Below are 24,574 nucleotides of genomic sequence, written 5' to 3'. Positions count from 1 at the left end.
ATGAAAGTACAATTGTGCCTGCAGTGATACATTACATGGAGGACCCTGGGTTCCATTTTGAGAAGCCCAGCCCTGTCTGGTGAAGACATAAGGAGTAGAGAAATCCTCCAGAGAGTTTTGTGTATTGTTGCATTCCTGTGAGCTGGATGGGAGACGCACTGGAGGAAAGGACTCTCTCTTTACACTTCAAAGGTTTGTTCTGTGATTCAGTGATAGATCACAAGGACAGTGCCTGGACACATCTCAGGAAAGAAGATATGAATGATAAGGGAATTCTAAAAAGTAGGGCTGGGCACCCATGAGTAACCTTTTGATGCACATATCACTGTGGCTAACATCCAGATGTGAACTCTGGTAACTCTCATGAATTGTGTTGTTGGATAATCGGTTACCGAGTCTTGCCTGCGTTTGCAGTGGAAAGAAGGAAAGGAAAAAATGTACACTTCAAAAGAAGCAGAACCCCATCATGAAACTTCAAATCACGTTTGGTGTCTAAAAAGGACTGTAAGGAAGGGAGGTTTAGACCCCCAAATGTGTCATCTATTAAGCAGTCAGACAGGCTGTGTGAGAATCGGAAGCTCTGCAAGATTTCTGCCCGTGACAGGAATTTGAGGCCAAGGCCTGCTAGTCTCCCTGCGGGGTGAGAGGAAATCACCCAGGGAAACCTAGGCCACATGTTGTGGAGCATGAGCACCTACCTGCTTGCTAAGACCATTGAGCCCTGTGAGGAAGATGAGTGTTGGAGGGAGCGAGGTCCAGATGGGAGCCCTATCAAGAGGACTTCCTGACTGAGGCGAAAAGCTCCTCGCTGATCGGACCGTTCCCTGTGTTCAGGAATGGTCTGGCGACCCCCTCCCCTACTCTTATGCCAGGAGAGGGCTCCCGTGAGAGGAGTACAATGCAGGAAGTGCTGGGCTGGCATTGCCTCGTTGCGCAGACCTCGTATGCCAGAGGGGGATAATGTTGAACTTATCGGCCAAGAGCGTTGTGACGTGTGTCCCCCTTTATCGGAGATCCCCTATGACGTGAGGCGCCGCCGTGGTAGGGGCAATTGCATCAGAAGATTCTGCTCGAGACTTCGAGTACCTCAGAAACACTGTATGCCAGGAGGGGCTACGGGGGCTACTATGGCCAAGAGTTCAGGTTGTAGCCGGTTCGGAAGGATTGTGCCTTTGGGTCAAGCCTGCACACTGAGACCTACACCGGACTGAGTCCCTGAGGATCACAAGGATGCAGGTGGAATTGTCGCACCTTTCCTGGGACTGCAGTAGGGAGCTAAAGGATCGATTTAACCTCCCCCTGCCCCCCCTCCAAAGAGAGGAAGAACTTATCTTTTGTTTGCCAAGCGGTAGCAGCTCCGATCACTGGAACGAACCGTCCACGCATTCCCTGGATACGGCCAACAGTGAAAGAGAAATAAACCCAACCATTTTATGAGAAGGAGGGTGGGACGGGGATTTGCCTGACGACTAGTGCTCTAACCTCAAGGGGATGGTGTTATTGCTCATGAATGTTATTATTCCTTTGTATGTGTAGAGCTAGAAATAAAATACTTATTTTGCTTACAAAGGTAAGTATTTGACTGGGCATTGATTCATTGTTCCTACTCTGTGCACTATGAGTTATGAGATCGCTGTTACTTACCTGTATCAACACTTAACCCCAAACCACCACCAGAGGGAGCCTTAGACTCCTTGTCCACAACTACCAATGGGAGTCAGGTGCAGAAGGGGTACTTGGCCCACTTGCTCAGGATCCATAGTAGATTGGACCCCAGGCCATCAGGAGTAAAAGGCCTTAACCACCATGGTTGGACCCAGTAGCCCCCCCCTGCTTACTCTGCGTCCCTCTGAAAAGTGTTCTGACATCTGGCTAGCAGGTAAAGGCACTGGGGGAGTTTTGAGAGATATGCCTTATAGGAATGAAGCATTCCAGTTTAAACGTATTTATCTACCATCTTTAGGACCCTGAATTGTTACCATTATTATTATCCATATTATTTCATATTTACTTTTCCAGACCGCAAGCTTTAAAGCAGGCAACATGTTGGGTTGTTTTTTGCTTGTAATGCTTTCAGCAGAAATAAGGAGTCTCCCAAATACCGTTACTATTTATTTGGAGTCAATAATTGTGTTCCACATCAACAGTTACAGATTACAAATATGTTACCGCCTCATGTTTTACCTCCAGTTCCGCCAAGGTCTGCTCCTTACACAGCTGAATAAAACAAGCATTGCCAAAGCCAGTAGGTTTCGCCGACGAGTATCGGCTTTTGACAGTCGGGTGGGGGTGGGTAACGTGGGGATGATTTGTGGGGGTGATAACGGGGCAGTTATAAAAGTGCTCTGAAGAGCCAGGTTGGCCATTTATAGCATTTTATTTTTACTTATGGAAGTGGGAGGGGGTAGAAGAAACAGGATGGTTGAAGAAACAGGATAGTTGAAGAAACTAGATCGGGCGGGTGGGGGAGGTTAACAAAAGGGCTACTACACAGCCAGCATTTCCTTTTCCAACTTTTGAGTTCATCTCGGAGAAGCCCATAAAATAATTGTTTTGGTCACAGGTTTTGAAGACCACTTTGGATGCAATTAAATGTACAGATTTGGATTTGTACTGTAGTCTATTGAACTCATGGAATCGTGTGATAGAGCACTTTTATATGATACAAAGATTCTAATATTATCTGGATTTTAGAATTAACATAATAAAGTAGGAGTAACTAGAAAGTTTGAAAGCTGTACCCCTATACGGTGAGGATGTGGTTTAGGTCAGAGCCTCTGACTTTGGACCTGGGGAGCGGGTTTTAAATCTCGAAGTCAGCTGAACTTCCTGTGATTCCGGACAAACTCCTCGGGGCCTGATTTAGATCTTGACGGGACTCCCGTTGGCCTTCCGCGGTAGAGTTTACAAGTACTCTGCCAAGTTGACAGTATTCCCCCCGCCGTATTTAGTTGTGTGCTGGCTGAACTGCCGTCCGCATCAACAGTATTTCCTGTCGCGTAAACGGTTTGCCGCTGTTGACGCAGCAGACTTCTCTGCTGGATAACATTACTCCTTCAGCGTGGCGGGATTGCGCCGTTGTGGGACGCAATCAACATTGTACTATTCCTGTGGTAGTAGGATGAATCCTAGCATCACACACCTAATGTGTTTTGGCCAATTGTGTTTACCTGCATACCACACTATAAAACGCACTTGTTTTCATATCATAATCCTGTGCCATTGCACTGCACCACAACATTTACTAGCACAACTCCTGCCAGTTAAGTTAGGATTTTTGGGGTGCTTTCACTGTATCTTGACCCTTATTTCTTCTCTAATTTATGTTCTTGTTGGGTCATAACCTGTATTTAATTTTGTTTGTTTGATAATGGCAGGGAGGAGAAATCCCCGAGGGATAATGGGCAGTTATGGTGGATGAAATTATTAGAGTAGAGTCACAATTGTTTCAATCCCAAGTACAAAGTACAACCATATCTCAGAAAAGGAAAATGTGGGCCAGAATGGTTGACCGAGTGAATGCTGTAGCAAACAACCTGCACGCACAGGAGGAAATTAGGAAGAGGTGGAACGATGTGTGGGGGAGAGTGCGTTCCCTGGCCTCCAAGCGTCACCTGACAGCCCAGAGGACTGGTGGTGGTTCTCCTAGCCCCCATGCAATTTTTTCCCTCTGAGAAGAAGGTCTTGCAGATCCTCCATCCTGAAGGCTTGACAGAAATCAGTGGTGGAGTGGAAACTGGTAGGATACATTTTTTAATGTGTCACTAGACCTAAATCTCGTTCTACATTTTGTAGGCCACCCCAAGCATACAAATTTCCCTTCACATTATCAAAATCCTTGTTTCGTGGAAACTGTATAAAGCTGTTGATGTGTCCCATCATTAAAGAAACAGAAATTTCATTTAGTCTGCTAAATAAATACCTTTTTATTATTACAGTATTATTCAGAACATTAATATAATATATTTTATTTGTTAAATAAAAATTTTTACATGTGTTATTGATATTTCTTTAATGTGTGAATAATACATATTAAATGTATTATTTACACTTTAAAAAAAAATATTTGCATCAAAACTTCTGTCAACCGAAGTATAAACCAAACCGCCCAACTATCGCATTTTACCACAGTAACTCACAACATTATACAGCTTTGTTTAAAAAAAGAAATAATTGGCAACATTAGCATTTTGCATAAGTAATAAACTAGCCCCCATTTTAAGTGGTGGTAACACACTTAACATTGATAAACACGCTGTTTCTACATCTAAAATGGCGGGCACCTGACCTTGCCGTCGGGACATTTGGAATAATAAGTCCACGGCTGAAGTTGATCGCATAGTGGTTGTGAAGCTCCACGACACACCAGCCATATGCTAACATGTGTGAAAGCAATGTGTGCAAGCTAATGTATGTATCCGTTGACAATCGCGTATGTCGTGTACATGCATGTGGCGTTGCAAAAAAAGCTCACTTACCTCCTAACACTGCAGCCAACAAAACCTCCTTAACTTTTGCTGCTGTTTTCGACCTCTGGGAGCCACAATGCCTGGAAAAGCAGATGACCGGGCCCCAACCTTCTCGCCTGAGGAGCTTGAGTTACTGGCTACAGAGGTTCTTCCACTGTACAGTCAGCTATATGGCTCACCAGAAGAATAGGTACATGTGTAAAATGAATATGTAGTTCTGACTAACTTGTTTTTTATGAAAAGCACATGCTAGAATGTCCCTTTTAGTTTCAGAGTGAAGTGAAGTTTGTTTATTTTTTTATTACATAGCACAATGTTGGTGTGTATTTCAAAACACATTCTAATAAGACAACACCATAGCATTAGTGCGTGTTGTGTATTTGACGCCTTATATTTTATTTGGGTCAAATTTCATAAACAATAACATTACACACATATGCATTACACATTAGTATATTATTGCTTGTAAGAGAGATTTCAATAAGCATGAGTCCAGATCAAATGTAAACTGACAGGTCAAAAGGTAACAAGTTATATTAGAAGCTTACCTTTGATTTTGATGACAACAGTTTTGATTTGCTTCGTGGTCAAGTAGCAGCAGCAAAGGCAGGACTTGTAGGATCAGCTCCATGACGGTAAAGGCAGTGTGAAACAGAAAGAAGGTACGTTTCAGCCTTATATCCCTTCCAAACCTCCATCTCGGGTGTGGAGGTTTTTCCGCCACATCAGTGGGAAGGCACTTCATAATTTCCCGGCGGACAAACTGACTGTACTCCCTCTGACAGCTGATTTTGCCTATGGTGCCTTCGACGCAGGTGAACAAACCTGGTGGAGTTGACGGCACTCTGACGGTTTTTCATTCATCACCTCATCAGCATCTAAATAAAGTGGCCAGACCACCTAGTGGGCGGGCGGGGAGTCTGATGGTAAATGATGGCTGGACCAATTCCGCCAAGATCTAAAATCAGGCCCTTAATCTCCCCGTGACTAAAACAAATTAATAAAAAAAATAACTGACCATGTTTATTGCAAATGCTGTTCATATAAAGCGCTCCAATCGTGCAATAGTACCTAAATCAGATTGCCAGCGGAGGAACATTAATTAAAATTAAATTAATCTATGCTTGGTCCATGCACCACTAAAAGAAAAGGAAGTGATGCATGGGCAAGTGCTGCCCAATTACAAGGCAGCAAAGAACAGTGAAAACACTGCGGGCGACTGGTAAGCAATGGGTCGGCTCTAAGCCAATTACAGGACCTAAGAGTCTTGCAAGCGAGAGTGCATGCGCTAGCGCATGCTCACACTGGCGGGATCTATAAAGTGATACTTTTCATCATTATCCCCACCTCTACTTAGAATTATTCAATGTTGCTCTTTTCCTAACTCGATGGATCCCACAGTGGCGCCTAGCGTTGAACAGGTCAGAGTCCAGTTACAAACAGCCTTTGATATTATATGCCATTTGGCAGTTATGTAATTCTGTTTTCAACAATTACTTTTATTAGATTTTCACTGATGCATAGTGCATGAATTTTGTTAAACCTACTACAAACCTTAAAACTCGTGCAACACATTACGAGTCAAAAAATATCTTACAAAGGGGAGCCGTTGCATCCTAATCCTGGTAATGTGACGCTTCTGTACTCCACTGTGGTACCCAAGCCATGAAATGACACTCTCCAGTACACTTTAGTCAGTGCCTCAGTAAGGGCAATTAGTACAACCTTTTAAAGAATAAGTAAATGGGACTGCTCACCCTTAGAGGCGACAGAGTGTACTCTCGAAAGAACTTTTTGTTCACCCTCTAATGTGCCCGCTTCACCCTCTTGCTCCTCTTAACAGCATTGCCTCAGTCTGATCAATCACTTCTTTTTCAAGATTTCACATGTGATAAAATGGCATACGGTTCACAAAAACTCAATGCTGTCATGCACCTGGTGACCCTCTGCGTCGCTTAAATATTAGATCTTAAATACCAAAAACTTTATTTTTGTTGTCTCTTCTCAGTTCTGTGCGCCATCCACCATGTGGAATTATGTGTAGATGTGAACCGTCCCCTCAGTCATGGTTGGGCCCTTACCACACATAAGCTATGTTTGCACCTCCAAATGTTGGTTTTGCAATCATAAAATGATTTATTAGAGTAAAGATTTTTGTGTGAGCAAATCTGTTCATGCGTGACAGGAAGTACGTGGGAAATGGTAGGTTCAGTGCTGGAATCGCCTGTCAGTTTGTGCACCCCCACAAACTTACATGTTTTAGTGTGTTCACCAATTCCTAACTAACCATTTCCCACCCTGGAAAAGATATGAAATGGACTCCTGTTAATGGCATGAATAAAAAAAAATTCAGGGTGGGAGGTGACTTCAAACAAGCATGTACAATACAATAGATCTCGCATTCACGGCTGCAGCTCCGGTCTCGTACAGTGTCCCTGCTATTACTAGTGAGCGAGAGGCGGTGTGGTGGTGGTATTGATATTGGTGGTGGTGGTGGCGGCATTGGTGTTGATGGTATTGGGGGTGGTATTGGGATTGGTGGTGGTGGTATTGGTGGTGGCGGTATTGGTGGTGGCGGTATTGGTGGTGGCGGTATTGGTACTGGTATTGGTGATGGTGGTATTGGGAATTGATGGGGGTATTCGTATTGGCGGTGGTGGTACTGGTATTGGTGGTGGTTATATTGGTGGTGGTAGTGATATTGGTATTGGTGGTGGTGGCGGTATTGGTCGCGGGGTATTGGTGGTGGTATTGGTGGTGGTATGGTATTGATGGTGGTGGTTTTGCTGGTGGTGGTGGTACTTGTGGTTGTGGTATTGGTGGTGGTATTAGTGGAGGTGGTATTGGTGGTGGTGGTATCGGTGGTGGTATCGGTAGTGGTATCAATGGTGGTATTGGTGGTGGTGGTATTAGTGTTGATGGTGGTATCAGTGGTGGTGGTGGTATTGGGAATTGATGGGGGTATTTGTATTGGCGGTGGTGGTACTGGTATTGGTGGTGGTTATATTGGTGGTAGGGTATTGGTGGTGGTAGTGATATTGGTATTGGTGGTGGTGGCGGTATTGGTCACGGGGTATTGGTGGTGGTATTGGTGGTGATATGGTATTGGTGGTGGTTTTGGTGGTGGTGGTGGTGGTACTTGTGATTGTGGTATTAGTGGTGGTGGTATTAGTGGTGGTGGTATTGGCGGTGGTGGTGGTGGTGGTATCGGTGGTGGTATCGGTGGTGGTATCAATGGTGGTATTTGTGCTGGTGGTATTAGTGTTGATGGTGGTATCAGTGGTGGTGGTGGTGGTATTGATGGTGGTATTGATGGTGGTATTGGTGGTGGTATTGGTGGTGGTATTGGTGGTGGTGGTGGTATTGGTGGTGGTGGTATTGGTATTGGTGGTGGTGGTGTTGTTGTTAATAAAATAGGCTTTAGAAAACAACCTGTCAGGTGGCTTTAGTACAGATGACATGTAAAACAGATGTGCTGTTGTCAGCTTCTGCCCCTTAGCACAGGATTATCTGCTATCTGGAATTCACATGACTTAATTCGCTAATCATTTCTAAATACATTTTAGTTGAGGGGTTGAAACAGACACAAGATAATGCCGGGTTAAAGTGATTGAAAGCAGGCGCCCGTATTATGGTGTGGCCGTGCTGCTTAAAAAAACACAAGCGTTTTCAGCTGAAGCAGCGCATGTCCGGCCTGCAGTAAGAGAAACGCAATGAAGTAAATAGTGCTTACGGACTAAATAACAGGTCCCAGGTAACAACCAAAGTAAAGCGGCCAGTCGCCATGGGAGGGTACAAATGAAAACAAGGCCATACTAAGGAGGGACTAACAAGCCTATTAACGAATCCAAAGGCAGCATTTACGAAAGGCAATGGCACAAGCCAATGATAAATATGGGAGGAGAGTGGGCGCGGCTTCTCTCCCAAACTCTACTACAGCAGTCTCACAGAGCGAGTAGCGCAAGCGCGCTGCCGCTAGGCTCGACCTAAAAAGGGGGTATAGGGAAAGCAGTTTCTTTTTTTTCTCGATTGGGAATATCTTTTGACCCTGAGAAAAAATAAAAACATGTTATAACAAACAAATTTGCACCTTCTCTACAGATTTTTGCCAGATCAAATATATTTATTAATTTTGTTCATGAAAAAATGGAATACAAATACCTTTGCTAGAAGTATGGTTTCCATGCCATTTTGTATAAACTTTTCTGAATTTCTTAAAGTTTTTAAATCTGCACCCATGCAAGGTCAGAGACCTGCCGGTGCACTTTGGTGACTTTCTTGAAGAATACGGCCCTTACTATATTCTTATTACTTGTTGCCGTTAAAGGTTTTACACTGATTCTCCATCAGTCTTTTTTCTGTTCTTCCACACATTTTCATATAATCAGGGAGTATTCGTGGAGAATTTTAAATAGCCACATATTGTTAACTTTTGCAAAGGTTTATACATGTTTTCATATTTGAACCATTGTCAGTAATGGGAGCAAAGCTTCAGCTCACTATATTTACTTAGAGCGTTCACCCTATTGCTTAAGAGTTTGAATTACTGAACCATAAGTACAGTTTGGAACATGTTATATCTTGCTTCGCACAACCATACTATGCCGGAACCCAAAGTGTTTGTGCTGCAGGTAGTAGGGTCTACTTGTCCAGTTGAATAAATACACATAAATAACTTGTATTTAACCCCAAACAATATGGGCATTGGGCTGTAGAAATTCCACATCCCTGCACATTGTTATTTTACATTTGTATATAGTGCAGTAGATCAAAGAGTTGTTGGTGTTCTAATTATCTAACTAAACAATAGCGAGGGACTTATGGAACAGTGGTTCTCAACCTTTCGACTACTATGGACCCCCAATTAATCATTACTGGAATCCGGGAACCCCCACTGAATCATTTTTTAAATCAAGAGTCCCCCTCCAACTGGGTCAGCATTGGATTCTGGGCACAATCTAGGCAATGTTGATGAAATCAAACGCAAAACAATACACAAAAATACCGAAACAAGCATTTATCATACAAATACACAAATGAATAAACATTTTATTTAATTCACAAATATAAAATGAACTAAATTGTCATTTTAATCGGAAGGTTGGAGCTTTTCTAAATGCAATTGAGGCCACCTGTGTTTCATACTGTACTCTGTTTGATGCACTTGGACTGCTCTCAGAAATCTATCTGTGAATACCAAGTACATTTTTAGCCTCCAATTTCAAATTCCTTCACATTTACAGAACGTTTTAAAATCTTCAAGTTTCCTTCTTCATTTATATACATTTTATTAATATGTTAAAATTATTTAATTTTCTAAGCAGACGTAGACACCTGAGTAGGGCTTCATGGACCCCCAATGGTCCCTGGATCACTAGTTAAGAATCACTGCCTGAGAACATTAAAGTAAATGCTAAAGCAATCTTACAGTTGGTATAGTGTGGAACAATTATTGCAATTTGAGAACATTAAGTTTAGTAAGTGTAACCTTTATTGGATCTGCAGGAAGCTGAGACAAAGGAGCATAATATGAAGTGAGCTTTGGAGGGTACTATAGGGTGGTCGTGCAAGGCTAGATGAAGATGGGAGGTAACTGGAAGATGTGGTACAGCCAGTCTGTAGGAAGAGAAAAGTATGTAACAAGAAGCGTAAATATTTAGAAAAAGTGAGTAGTGAAGATTCATTATAGTTTTTGTCCCTATTTTATATTCGTTTAGTTCAATTATAGTTGCAACAAGTAAGTCTTGAACTTTTTTCTTAAGGATAAGTATGTACTTAGTGCATCTGATATGCTGCAGTAAAGAGTTTTATATGGCAGGTTCAGCATCAGAAGATGACTGGTTGGTGTGCCAGTGATGTTGGAATTTGTTTTTGGTTGAAGGAGAAAAGTGTCTTTACACCTGTCTTTTTGAGCCCCACAGATATTTTCATCACCAAAATAATACGATTGGGTTTCATGCAAAGCTTTGAAGATGATTCATGCTCTTTTGAATTATGTTCTCGCTTCTTGTGGAAGCCTCTTTAGATCATTTAGTACTGGGGGGAAGTAGTTATATTTTTTGTGTTCCTTACTAGCCTTGCAGCTTAGTAAAGAACTATTTTTAATGGGTCGAAGCTAGTTTTGATGACTCCTGTTAAGGTTGAGTTCTCGTATTCAAACCAGAGGACCACCAAAGTTTAGAGGGTTCCAGGAAAAGTTGTAACTTTTAAAGCCAGAGCAGTGTTGCTTCGGCAGCTGAAAGATGATTGTCTAGTCAGATCTTTAGGGATTTTATTTCTTTTGCATGGGAGACAGATAATCTCTGGAGCTCTGAAAGTCACTCTATTTGAAATGTAGAATCATTAGATTTTTATCAACAATATAAAGTCAGTTTATTCAGTCATGAAATATTTTGATTGTAATTCACAACATTGATCCCTTTTAAACAAAATTGCCGTCAAATGGTCATTTATTCACAATAATAAAATGTACAACAGTATCGAACAGCGCAGTGGGTTTGAGTGAAACAAACGTACTTGGTGCTCTCTCAACATCAGTGATCTACACACAGGTGACCAAGAATGATTAAAGGTGTGTATCTAAAAAGCAAAAATAGCACGGCCCATTGCCAGTAAATCTGTAGTATAGAGAAGGTCCATGAGTCAAGTCGACGTTTCAATGCCTTGTCCAATGGCGAAACCATCATCAGAACTCTAATATATACACGAGAGCCCGTGATTCATACTGGAATAGAAGAATGAAGATAGAAAAAAAAAAACTTTGTAAGTACAGGTAAGTATCAAAAGTATTCACATGATGGCATGGTCTATGCTGGGCTGGAAGTGGGGCAGGTCCCTCTGGGTCTCAGATCTGGCAGTAAGGAAAATCTGTCATTAAAGTGGTTCCCACTTGTACCATGTATTCATGTCCTTCGTTTACACTGTGCCAACAAAGGGTATGCAGTTCCTGTCAAGAGAGAGGGTCAAAGGCTGCCAGGTGGGGGGGATATGCCTCCCAAGGAGCAAGGGCCCTCACACACCCCAAGGGGTGTCATGCTTCATGATCGGGCAGCTCCTCATTGGGCCGGTGCTGCAATGCTGAACGGGTACCGCAAGGGGGCTCTTTGCCAGGGTTCATTTGTTTTTGCTGATGTGAAGCGTGAGGTGTGATGGTGCATGTGGGAAATGTGAGTAGATGGCTCAAAAGAATTTGCAGTAAAAATAGCTAGAAGAACTCTAAATACTATTTAATGACTGGATTCCTTTTTTATGGTTAGAAACATAAAGTCTGACTAGAGATGGATATAATGATCCACTCCAGCACAGGGCGGTGTTTTTTTAAAGAAAGTGGAAGGTCAACATGTTCCATGCCTGTTACTGTCATAAAATCATGGCATTTCGTCAGAACCGAAATCCTAATTTACTCATGTACGGTTGGTAAACAAGTGCATGTACATTATACCATACCATAGATTGTTGACAGGCCTGGTGTGTTATAGACCTCCGGGATTAGATCCCCAACACCAGGCACTACTTGACACCATTGCCACCCTAGCGCTGACACACTCTAGACTGCTACTCCTAGGAGATTTCAATCTCTGGGACACCGGGAGCCTGGGGAACCATCTGCAAGCTCTGAGCCAAACCTGTGAGAATCTTGGCTTACACCAGCTTATTCAAGAGCCAACTCACCAGGGAGGGCATATGCTCGATCTTGTGTTTGCCAATCAGTCAAAAGTGCTTAACATATCACCTCTAAGCTGGACCGATCACTTTCTCATACATTTTAGGATAACTATACCTAGGGCCACACTGGATAGGAAAGATCAAACTACCTACCGGTGGGGTAGAGACTGGGTGAAACTTTCAAAAGATAGCCCAGTCCCTCTCTTCCCAAAACAGAACCTGTTTAATCCGGCTGAGTCAGTAGATGAGAATTATAATAGATATAGCAACTTTGTCAACAATATCCTTGACGGATGTGTCCCTAGGAAAAAGTTTAAGGTTAGGAGAATACCCTCGGCCCCTTGGTTCACCGAGGAGTTGAGGTCGCTACGCTCTGCTCGCCGACAGGCCGAGAGAAGGTGGCGTAGATCTTATTCAGAAATAGATTTAAAAAAGCACTGAAATTAGCACAGGCCAAGTATAAACAGGCCATTAGTAGGGCCAAATCACAATTTTATGCCAGCTCTATTCTGCAGGCCCCCAATGGTACAAAGGCTCTCTTTAATATCGTGAGGGACCTCTGCAACCCCAGGTGCCTGGCTAACAGAGTTCAGGCATCACAAAAACCTTGTGATGAAGTTGCCACCTTCTTCGACGACAAGGTTGCCAAAATTGTTGGTGGGGTTCGACCAGGGTATCACTGGCACCCTGCTGACCGATGAGGAAGTCAGGGCTGATACATCTCTCGAGTGCTTCCAAACCCTCACTGAAGATCTTTTTAACAGTATTGCCCCAGAGATATCCTCCGGATCGCCCGTCGACCCTCTCCGTCATAAGATCTGGAAGGAGTATGACCCTGACCGATTTCCATGGCTGTGCCAAATATGCTGCCAATCCCTGAGTGAAGGAGCAGTCCCTGAGCGTTGGAAGCAGGCAGTGGTTACCCCTCTGCTGAAAAAGCCATCTCTGGATCCAACAATACCAGCCAACTTTCGACCCATATCCCTTTTGCCATTTCCCATCAAGATCCTGGAAAAGATGGTTAGCAAGTCCTTGTCATGTTACCTGGAAGAAAACCATCTCCTGGACAGGGACCGGTTTGGATTTCGGCCTGGGCATGGGACGGAAACTGCTTTGACAACTGTGTTGGATAAACTTTGAATGCGAGCCGACAACGGTGACTCCTCGGTGTTGGTGTTACTGGATATGTCGGCCGCTTTCGACACGGTTAGCCACGCGGTACTGGTAGCGAGGTTGGAGAGACTGGGGGTGAAGGGCTGTGCCCTGAAATGGCTACAATCCTATTTGTCAAATCGACAACAGGCGGTTACCATGGCACCATTTGCCTCCCCCTGGTCCCCGGTGTGCTATGGAGTGCCCCAGGGCTCAGCTATCAGTCCGATCCTCTTTAATGTTTATCTATGCCCTCTGATCCCTATTATAAAATCTTATGGGATCGACGTGGTCAATTATGCCGATGATACCCAACTGTTGTTTTCCCTTGAAAGGAAGCATGCACTGCCTATGAACACCTTTCAGGCATGTATGGGTCAGGCCTCGTATTGGCTGAAGGCCAACTCCTTACAGTTTAATGGTGGGAAGACAGAGTTGTTGTATTGTTCTGCAGTGAGAGTGCCTAAACCCCTGCTGGGTGAATTCAGGCTTAGGCCAGAGGATGATCCTATATTGGCAGCAAAAACGGTCCGCAACTTGGGGGTTATGGTGGATGAGGACCTTCAGATGCAATCTCAGGCCACTAAAACAATCAGCATCTGCTTTGCCTTGTTGGGAGCTCTTCGGCAAATTCTTCCCCTACTACCCAGTGAGGCTAGACCCCTGGTGGTTAGAAGTATAATCTTGAGCAGACTGGACTATTGCAACTCCCTGTATCGGGGCGCTCCTCAATACATCCTGCAGGGGTTGCAAAGAGTCCAGTCTATTGCAGCCAAACTAGCTCTTAATAGACAGCGTGGCTCCTCCGCTGCCATGGCGCTGAGGGACCTTCACTGGCTGCCCATTAAAGACAGAATCAGCTTTAAGTCTCTTTGTATGGTTTACAGAGCATTACATAACACTGGCCCGTTACCCTTGCGAGAGAGATTCTCCTGGTACGAGCCCAAAAGACTCCTCTGGTCTACTAGTCAAAGCCTGGTGTCTATTGCTATAGTAAAGCTGGCCAGGATGAAAGGCAGGGCCTTTGGCACAGTAGCAGCATGTCTTTGGAATGAGATACCCCAAAACCTTAGACAAGCTGATTCCCTGCTGGACTTCAGGAAGAACCTTAAGACATGGCTATTTGCCAGGAATAGGTAGCAACAGTCCTGATTAGTAGCTCAGCCGTTTCTGCTGCTATGGGTCAACATGGTCTCTAAGTGCCAGGATACCCGTTGGGTGACAGCTGCGCTATACAAAAACGTTATACAATAGATAGATCACATTGATATATAGGATACTTTCAAGGGAACAAGAGGGGGAACCAAAATAATGTGGGAGAAAGAGCCCCAAGCGTAATAGCCGAACGGAGGATCACTGGCGTACCGAAGGTCGGTTGTCGGCATGCGCATCTTGCGGACGACCTACCCCTCGTCTAGCTGGTATGAGAGTTGCTTAATTTACACAAAAAATATTGATTGATTTCTGAACAATGAAGTAGCTCCTCTTTTTCACTTTAAACTTAATTTACATGTGCTGTTTCCGGGATCTTGTTTTTCTGTAGTTTTTTTTTTTTTTACACAGCATATTACTCTTTTATATTGCCAGTAGGTCTCTGTGTGAGTTCAGGTTGTTGGGTAGGTGTTTGTAACGCAGCACATTTGAGAGCTCTGGAGTTTCGAATATAGGCAGTGCAAGTTTCTCACACTGCCTGTCAGTGGGCCATAAAGGTGTTCAGAATACATACTCATTTAATCTTTGGCGTTTGTGCAGAGCGTACAGAGCAATTGTTTCGAGTGTTTGTTGTAATTGTGATTCCATGCAAAAGTGTGTGAAGGAGGTACACAGCTGTCGAACTATTTATAGTGCAAACGTAAATGAAACTGCAGTGCTCACAGGTGAGTTGTTGCATTTTGTGTTTGTAGGGGGAAGTGAAAGAGATGCAAGGAAATATTTGTAGGATGGAACGAAATGAGGGGACAGAAGAGGAAAGAGATGAGGTCTGAAATATGCAGATGGAGAATTTAAGAAAGTTGTGCTGAGAAAAAGGGTGTAAGTTCCTTACAGAGAGACACGAGAAAAGTGGTGTGAAGGGAAGAACAGGAGTGATTGAGACCACTACCCCTTCCATGGACCTCAGTAACGTTTAATTCACAGTCTGATATTTTCAGTACTGGGGCAATTTCAATTCTAAATATTCACAACAAAACCATTATTTATATTCATATATCTGATACTGCAAACAAGCATTGGCAAAGCCAATAGATATGACTTGTTTTAGGTGAATGCCTGTTATTGTGTGATATGTCTGGATGCAGTGACAGAAAGCACATAGGCACCAAAATGCAGGTTGGGAGGCACACTATGGAAAGCACAAGATTTAACACTTACATGCTTTAAGTCACGCCATTAATTATATTGGCCACACCTCTTGGAAAAATATCCTTCCTTTAGAGACCCTCCACTTTATAGATTCCACTCGAATGCCTGCCTTAAATTATGTATAGTTTATGCATTTTTATTAAAAACAAAAGGTCTTGGCTGACACGAAAGCTAATAGAAATCCTAGTTGGGGCTATGTTGTAATATGGTAGATGAAGGAAGGGCATGAGATCTCACACCAGCACAACGGGGAGGCCGAACCAAGATCTCATATACAGCCATGTCAAAATCTGATAACATTTGAGGTCAGTTAGGAAGATCAAACTAGAAGCCACAGAGAAAGTGGAAAATAGCTGTTGTGCCCTTCACTGTAAGAAGTCACAAAATGCACATGCTACTTGCTTCCTGTGCAGTCCCAGATCCAAGCTTAAAATGTATTTTCCAGATTGCAGTGCGGCACAACTGCCCTGGACATAGTTGCTCCCCTGGTAGCTTAAGTTCCTGCGCTGCATCGGGGCTGCTGTCTGGGACTAACAGACACCTGCACTCATTGCCTCTTCCTTGCTGTTCCCACTGCTGGGACAGAGAGGTCTGTCACAAGGTCTCCCATGGTGCTCTTCTGCTGGACACAGAGTTATGCAGACACCACCATTTCCAGGGGCTATTTTTCAAGAGATTCTCCTGACTTCCTAAGTACAAAACCTGTGAATCTAGTATCAGTGCCTAGGCGCCATAAGAGTATCTGCCCTGTGTGGTGGAGTTTCAAGGATGTTGGAGTATTCTCATCTTTCCATTATGCCTGCCCACGATTGAGGCTTATTGCAAAGGTGTGGAGTGCCTTTGCCGTCTCAAATGAGAGTCCTAGAAAACGACTGCATTTTCAGCAGACGTCTTAGAACAAAGCTTGGACCTTTGAGGTGGTGGTGCAGGTCCAGGAACAAGCACATAATTGTCTGAAAAGTGGTGAATTCTGGCAGTGCTGATCACATAGTCTGTAAATAGACAAGGGTGGAGTAAACAGATAAGCTACATATTTAAAAGTGGTGTGGAGGTGGGCATGGAGAAGAGGTTGGGAGAAAGGACTATCTGCTACTAGCTGGACTATCTACTGGGGGTAATGGAGCGAGACTGCTTTCAAGAGGTAATTATATCTGTAGTGACTAATTATTTTTGTACTTGTTAAGGAGGAAAGAGTGTTTGTAATAGGCAAGAGGGTTGTTGGGCCGGGTCACAGTGGAGGTACACCGTGGTGGTAGTCAGTGACAGTGGCTCAATGAAGATGGCTAATAGATTTGTGCTATTGGTTGAAGAGTTGAAGTCCTATTTCTTGGGTATACAACTCTCTTACTACCTGTCATGACCCTTACACAGTATGACATAAAAGGGTATTTTATTCAATTTTCTTGAGTGATTGAGAGAGGTCTAGAGACTGCAACCAAGAACAAGTTGTTAAATTTCAGAATGCAGTTGACTGATGTATAAGGCCGTTTGCGGTGCCATAATTCTAAGCACACTTTTACAATTTGAACAAAGTTTGCATAGTTATGATAATGTATGTTGATGGACAGGTATAGAAGTATTTAAGTAATTTTGCTTTTTGATCTCGTGTTTGTTTCAGTTATTCAAAATATGAATGGATTGTGTCTAGGAATTTTATGTACACAGAAGCAATTTGGGAATTTGACCATGTTTACTTCCCAACAGCCCAGCTTGAAAGAAGTTTTGAGGAGATGGAAAGCCGACTGTTGAGCCTAGAGGAGCTATGTGAGCAATGCGAGCTAGAGCGATTTAAACAAATGCAGTGCCTGCAACTGGAAAACTACAAGAAAAAGAAAAGGTTAGTACAGTAATTAAGAAACCGTCTCGGTACATAACTCATTGTCTTCCTTACACATCTAAACATACTACTACTCCATTGAAAATGTCAAACATTTAGAATAGTCGTCGGAGTATTCATTCTGTTAAATTTTTGACTTGGATATTTTTTTTTTAAGCATCTAAGTTCCTGAGGGATGCATTTCTTCCTGGCACTCTTTCTTAGTCGTCCTTCCTCGTCAATGTAGTTACCTATTGACATATTGGAGGAGGCATCCACTGGAGACAAGCACCAGGTTGAAACTTTCTGACCTTTACATCGGATCCTTTCTGAAACCCCATCATATGTCTATTGGGCACCTTCCTGAGCTGCATCCCCCTGCCATTGTTTACTGGTACTGCTTACTGGCAAGTAATGCCCATTAACTCCTCATCTCTATTCTCTTCCCAGTTCATTACATATCTGAGGATATACCACAGTGACAGGTTTGATCTTGATTCTACTTCCCAAGGAAAATAAAGTGAGACTGAAAGATGTGCACCTGTGAGGCAATATCATTCTTTAAAGACTGTCACCATGAACCTTGATTCAGTAGATTGTGGTCAAACACAAACCAGCACTGTGGTACTAAAAATCATTGTACCTTTCTCTGCCAAAGATGATGCAAAGACGAAAGGAGTCACTGTAGGATGAGACATTAGTGTCCAGGCCCGTTTCACTCCACTTCCGGTCTGCCGAATCCTCGGGGTTCTCACATTCTGATTGATATTTGGACAAGTAGGGGGGCTTCCGTTGGTGTTAGGTGGGGGTTTGACCACACAACCCAGGCCCGACTGTCCCCTGGTCTTGTCCAGCGCAGTCTGTAGCCTTTCAGGCTTCTTTGGGCTGCATTAGATTTTTAGGTGTCGGTCTGTGCTTTGCGTTTGATAAGTATTTGATAGGCCGCGTGATGTGACTTCTACCACTGCCTTCTCCCAGGCTTTGGATGTGCCAGGTCCTATGGCGATCCAATGGCAGCCCTGAAGGACCCTGGGCAGTGATCCAACTCATTAACAGGCTTATTCGGCAGGAGCACAGTTCACCGCCTCTTCTTCCAGGCTTCCATGGGATCAGGCATTCAGAGGTTATCGCCGAAGCGGTCAGCACTTGTGGAAACTGGGGGGCACTTTGAACACGCGTTCTTTTTGGCAGGCAGAGAGCCAGAACGTACCTTGGGTTCCACCTGATGCACCGAGACCATCAACGCTGCTTGTCTCCCTGCCGCCGCCCTGACATCCACGGCCGCAGGTAGAGACTTCAGTTCCCAGGGTGCAGAGCGGCACTGGGACACTTCCGCCCGCCGTCCCGCCCGGAGGCGCAGAAAACCGAGAGGCTCCCTCGGTGGAGTGGGGGCACTTTGAACACGCGTTCTTTTTGGCAGGCAGAGAGCTAGAACGTACCTGGGGTTCCGCCTGATGCACCGAGACCATCAACGCTGCTTGTCTCCCTGCCGCCGCCCTGACATCCACGGCCGCAGGTAGAGACTTCAGTTCCCAGGGTGCAGAGCGGCACTGGGACACTTCCGCCCGCCGTCGCGCCCGGAGGCGCAGAAAACCGAGAGGCTCCCTCGGTGGAGCGGGGGCACTTTGAACACGCGTTCTTTTTGGCAGGCAGAGAGCCAGAACGTACCTGGGGTTCCGCCTGATGCACTGAGACCATCAACGCTGCCTGTCTCCCTGCCGCCGCCCTGACATCCACGGCCGCAGGTAGAGACTTCAGTTCCCAGGGTGCAGAGCGGCACTGGGACACTTCCGCCCGCCGTCGCGCCCAGAGGCGCAGAAAACCGAGAGGCTTCCTCCGCGTCGCGGGACGCGCGCGGGCGGTGCCGGGAGAAGCCCGGGACAAGGTCGGGGCTGTCTTAGGCCGTCAGGGGCCGGAAGAGGCCGGGCCGGGCCCCCCCTCTGAGATACTTTCTCACAGAAAGTAACCAGTGTGAAAGTGTATAATTGGTGTGTGTCATGGCGAAAGGGAAAAGCTCCATGGCAAAAACACCAGTTGGTGCGGGCGCCACACTGGATTCATTTCTGATTAGGGCTACGAACTTATTAGCACATGTAATTGAATTAACTGAAAGGAGACTGTCGTTGGAACCTGGATGTGCACCATTGAGATGCCAGGGTTCGCCTGCCCCCTTAACTCCTCAAATAACTAATCAAGCCTCCCCAGGTATCCCACGAGATCTACTCGGAATCGAAGGTTCTATAATCCAACTGACCCCAAGTATTGGAGAAACTAATTTAGTTACTGATATTCAACCAAGCCCATTATCTTCTGTCGAGGCCACCACACCATCACCTAAACCGAGAGAGACTAGAACTAGGAATACGTTGGCCGTTCATAATCCTATGACCGCTAAAACGGCTTGTGCTACGAAAAAGAAAGTACCCCTAAAAAAAACTACTAAAAAGCTTCCTCAGTCTAAAGCAACCCTTGTAACATCTAATCTTGCTGTCCCTCACGTCATAAATGAGGCCTCCATATGGGACGATTTACTAAAAAAATTGGATTCCATCATTGACCCGATTTTTGACAAATTGACTAGCATTGAAGCAAGGATTACCAAGTTGGAGACCCAATTTGATAATTTCTCTGTACAGGCTCGGGGCAACCATACATCCGATGGTCCCTCATATTGCTCTCAGCCAACCTTAAAAGGTAACTCTCCTACGTCAAGGGTACAACCAGCCCAACCTCTGGCTGCAACAGCTCCATCTCTAGAGCACACGGAAACCACGAGGAGCTTAGAGCATTCTAATGCTCCTAAACACAGAGTAGTCGGCCCCTGTGCACTAGACCAGCTGGAAACATCTAAAAGGATACCCACAACGAAGAATACAGCTCACACGCAACCAACGTTCCATCTATCTCCTTCAGCAGCTCCCCTGGTGCTGGTCTTGGCACAGGTACCTCCGTTAGAAGCTAACCAAAGAGAGTCTACCATCCATTTAATGGACAAATGTGCACATTGGATCGCGTCAATTGTTAATGCTCCTGACTGGGTATGCCACTCGCTTGTAAATGAGATCATTATGGCGAGAAGAGTCCATTGGGTGGGCACCCAGGAAAATAAGCTAAAAGGGGACTGTGTGATTGTACATTTTTCAAATAGTAATGTTTTGCCTGTTCTCCTCAGAAATTTCTTTCCCCCACAAAGGAGATCATATGAAATAGTGCCTCTATCCTTTGATTATTTTTATAATAAACGTTATCTTAAAAACACAAGCTTAGCCAGGGTAAACGGCTCCATAGCGCAGTCTAGCACCTTAACCACGGCTAATCCATCCTGTGGTAAAACGATACCGCTCTCTAATAGATTTGAAGTATTCTCCAACCTAGAAGAGTGCGATTGACTAGGGAGAAACCATTTACCCATAAAGCAAATCTTTACCAAACGCAAGAAAGAAAATGCTAGTGCTAATGCTAGTGGGTTTTGTTCCAACATAGTCACTTCAAACCATTTGTCAACTTATTGCGTACTGTCTAGTGTCAAAGAACCAGCCTCAAGGGAAGAAATCACAAACGCTCCCAATGTGGAGTCTTCTCGTAACAAATCTCAAATCATTACCGCCCCTTGCTCAGACCTTAAAATCAGGATTTTATCTTGGAACATTGCTGGTATAAAAACGAAGTTGGACAATCCAGAGTGGTCCAAGTTCATATCAGAATGCGATGTTGTATTGCTCCAGGAGACCTGGTCAGTTGAGCCTATATTGTTCCCAGGGTTCTCGGTTTACAATGTAGCAGCAACCAAGGGAAAGAGGGGCAGACCTTATGGAGGGCTCTCTCTATGGGTTGCGACCTATCTAGACTGTACCATCTCTGAACTAGATTTCTTCTCATTGGATCTTCAAGGTCTGGTTCTCTCTTTTAAATCCAATTTTAAATCCAATTTTAAACTAATTCTTATTAATGTCTATTCACGCCCAATGAGTCTTTCTCAGGAATCCCCTGTTTTTGATTTATTATCTACCTGTATCGCAGACTTACCCAAACATGATAGACTAATAATCGCGGCTGATTTTAACTGCCAATTTGAACCGCTTGTTGATCTCCCATATACATTATCCAACGAGGAGGATATCTGTAGTTTAATACCAGATCCCCAAATTCAGAAGGTAAGGGCCTGGACTCCACTGATTATGCAAATTAACGCATTTGTTCTTATGCACTCGTTGAGGGCCTGTAATGGCCGTCTAAAATCAGATCAGCCAGGGAAACATACCTTTAATAGAGTTAACCACTCTTCCCTAATTGACTATATTCTGGTGGAAGTATCCTATTGGAACTGCATCATTGATTTTTCTGTCATCTCTCGATTTGACAGTGATCATGATGCATTGTTGCTTGAGGTATTAATTCCCGTTTCCCAAGTATCCTCCACCACAGGCCCAATGGTTGATCAGAACCTCCTTCTGGATAATAACAAAAGAAGAATTAGATGGGACTCAGTAAAACGTACCCCTGAAAAAATGTTAGAACTCTATGGGTTGATTCTTCCGGCGCTTCTGGAAACGGAAAGGTTATTCACCCCACTTCCAAGTGTTTGGGATCTACAAGCGGTAGAATCTATTTTCTTCCATCTAACCTCGGCTCTCAAAACTTTTTTTAATCCTCCCTCAAGTAAATCTAGGCCAAAATACTCCTCCAACTCTTGGTACACAAAAACATGCAGACAGGCTAAAACTGCTCTCATTCATGCGATTAAAACGAAAAATAAGGCCACCTTGAACTCCTCCAGGAGGACTTATAATGAGACTATTAAAAAGGCAAAAAAAGAATGGGAACTTGAAAAATGGGAGGCCCTGAAAATAGCTCTTTCCAACAAGGATATGAGGGGCTTTTGGAAAATTGTCTCTAACACTGATAACAAGGATGAACGATCTCCGATTCTCCCAAACATTGCAGCATCTGTTTGGGAAGTTCATTTTAAGTCACTGTACTCCATTGGAGATGACTTGATACCTGTGGAGGACCCACTCCCATTAGTTCAATTTGAATCCACCGAGGAAATAACAGCTTCAGAAGTAGAGGGTGCCATTAAAACTTTCCATGTCTAAAGCACCTGGGCTCGACAAGATCCCCGGGGATCTATATAAAGAAGAACCTTCTATATGGGTACCATATTTATGGACCATATTTAATGCTATCATGAAAGGTATGAGTATCCCAGACACGTGGCTAGGAGCTGAAATATTTCCCATATTTAAAAAAGGATCACCATTGCTCCCTGTAAATTATAGGCCAATCAGCCTTATAGATGTTGCCCAAAAGCTGTTTGCAAGAATATTACTCAACCGTCTGCACTTATGGATGGAAAAGATGAACATTTTGAGTGACCTTCAGGCAGGATTCAGGAAAAGGGTGTCAACCGTGGATCAACTTTTAAGGCTGCAATTACTATTTTGGAAGACAGTATCAGTGGAGGGTGGCAGTCTCTATCTGATATTTGTCGACCTGAAATCAGCCTTCGATATGGTTCCGAGAGCTAAACTTTGGGCTTTACTACGTGAGATGGGAGTCCCCTCGGAGCTACTGGTTACGATCATTAGATTGCACACTGGCAATTATGCACAAGTCAGATATGGGAAGGCAGGCCAATTAACAGCGCGCTTTCCAGTCGACAGAGGTGTCAGGCAGGGATGCGTATTGGCCCCCACCCTGTTCTGCCTATATGTTAATGCACTGGTATCTCATATTAACAAGACGGACAACGGTGACTCCCCTAGACTCAATGGTAGAAAGGTCCCAGTTATGCTTTTTGCAGATGACACTTTATTGTTATCTAAATCCCCGATGGGTGTTAAACGTGTTTTAGACAGCTTTTCTGCATTTTGTATAGATCATGGGCTTGAAATAAACATTTCGAAAACCAAGTACATGGTTTTTAACCCAGTTAACACAACTCGACCTAATCCCACACTCAACGGAACAACCCTTCATTGTTTGAATACCTGGGAATTACACTTTCTGAGTCTTTTTCTTGGGCTCCCCAACTAGATAAAGCAGCTATGCGGCTTGCACAATTATCTGGTGCGATTTTAAGAACCTTTAAATATAATACATATAAGGCTCCTGGCCCTGCTGCAGAAATTTATAAAGTACAAGTGAGGAACGCAGCTCTATATGGGGCAGAATTGTGGGGCCATTCCCAGATGAAACGTCTTTCTCTAATTGAGAATAAGTTTATTAGGCTTTTATTGGGATTGCCGCAAAGTACCCCTCTAATTCCATTACGTCTTGATTTGGCAATTCGACCAATAGACGAAGAGGCAGGTTTACGTCCCTTAACGTACTGGCGAAGAGTGTGGGTCACAGAGGAGCTAAGATCTTACTGTCGTGACCTTAGCTCAATTCTAGCACTATGAACTTTTAAGAAGTTTCCTTGGCTTGTCTACATCGAGGAAATGTGCTTTAAGATTGGTTTGCCTGAACTCTGGACTAATCCCGAGGCATTTTCCTTGATGCTCCCTCGTGTAAAACTGATACAGGCTTATAGACAGTACAGGCTAAGCGTACTACAAGGAACCAAAACCCTCGGCAGTCTTTCAAAACATTTTTTGTCAATTAAAGACCAGTATACCTTTGAGCCATTCCTGAACGAACTGTGCCAACCTTTGGCGAGGAAATTATATATTCAGTTTAGGTTGGGCACTTTACCACTCAGGGATTTTACTAAGAACTGGCCAAAACATACTGAAATAATTTGCCCAGCGTGCGGAAGGTCGACAGAGTCATTAATTCATGTATTATTTCTTTGTGTCGCATATAGAGCCCCTAGGAAATACTGGCTTATTCCTTTATGTAAAAGTTTTGGATTTAAAAGATGTACTGAAGCCTATCGTATTTTAGCTAGTGACACAAGAACTGCTGTAGTCTTCGCTGTCTCACGTTTTTTACATGCAATGTGGATCAAGCGTCTTAAATAATGTTTTGCTGCTATATATATTCTCCCCTGCTCTAATTTAAATTAATTGATTTTTAATGTTTTTCATCAGCTGTTTAAATGTATTTTTATGCGAATTTTATGATCTTTTGATCGAAATAAAGTTTACAAATGGATGGAATGGAAAAG

The 24,574-nt window shown here is 43.9% G+C and overlaps 1 protein-coding gene across 1 annotated transcript in view; it reads left to right on the top strand.

The window, feature by feature from the left end:
- Nucleotides 1-24,574, top strand: part of DTNBP1 (dystrobrevin binding protein 1) — a 516,522-nt gene that overhangs the window by 185,004 nt on the left and 306,944 nt on the right. The window contains exon 6 of the mRNA XM_085607033.1: nucleotides 17,352-17,484. Within this exon, the coding sequence (XP_085463159.1) occupies nucleotides 17,352-17,484 (133 nt within the window). The remainder of the gene's footprint in view (nucleotides 1-17,351; nucleotides 17,485-24,574) is intronic.

Source organism: Triturus cristatus, chromosome 5_2 (genome assembly GCF_964204655.1).
Source record: "Triturus cristatus chromosome 5_2, aTriCri1.1, whole genome shotgun sequence".
NCBI lineage: Eukaryota > Metazoa > Chordata > Amphibia > Caudata > Salamandridae > Triturus > Triturus cristatus.
This window is presented reverse-complemented; position numbering and strand designations above follow the sequence as displayed.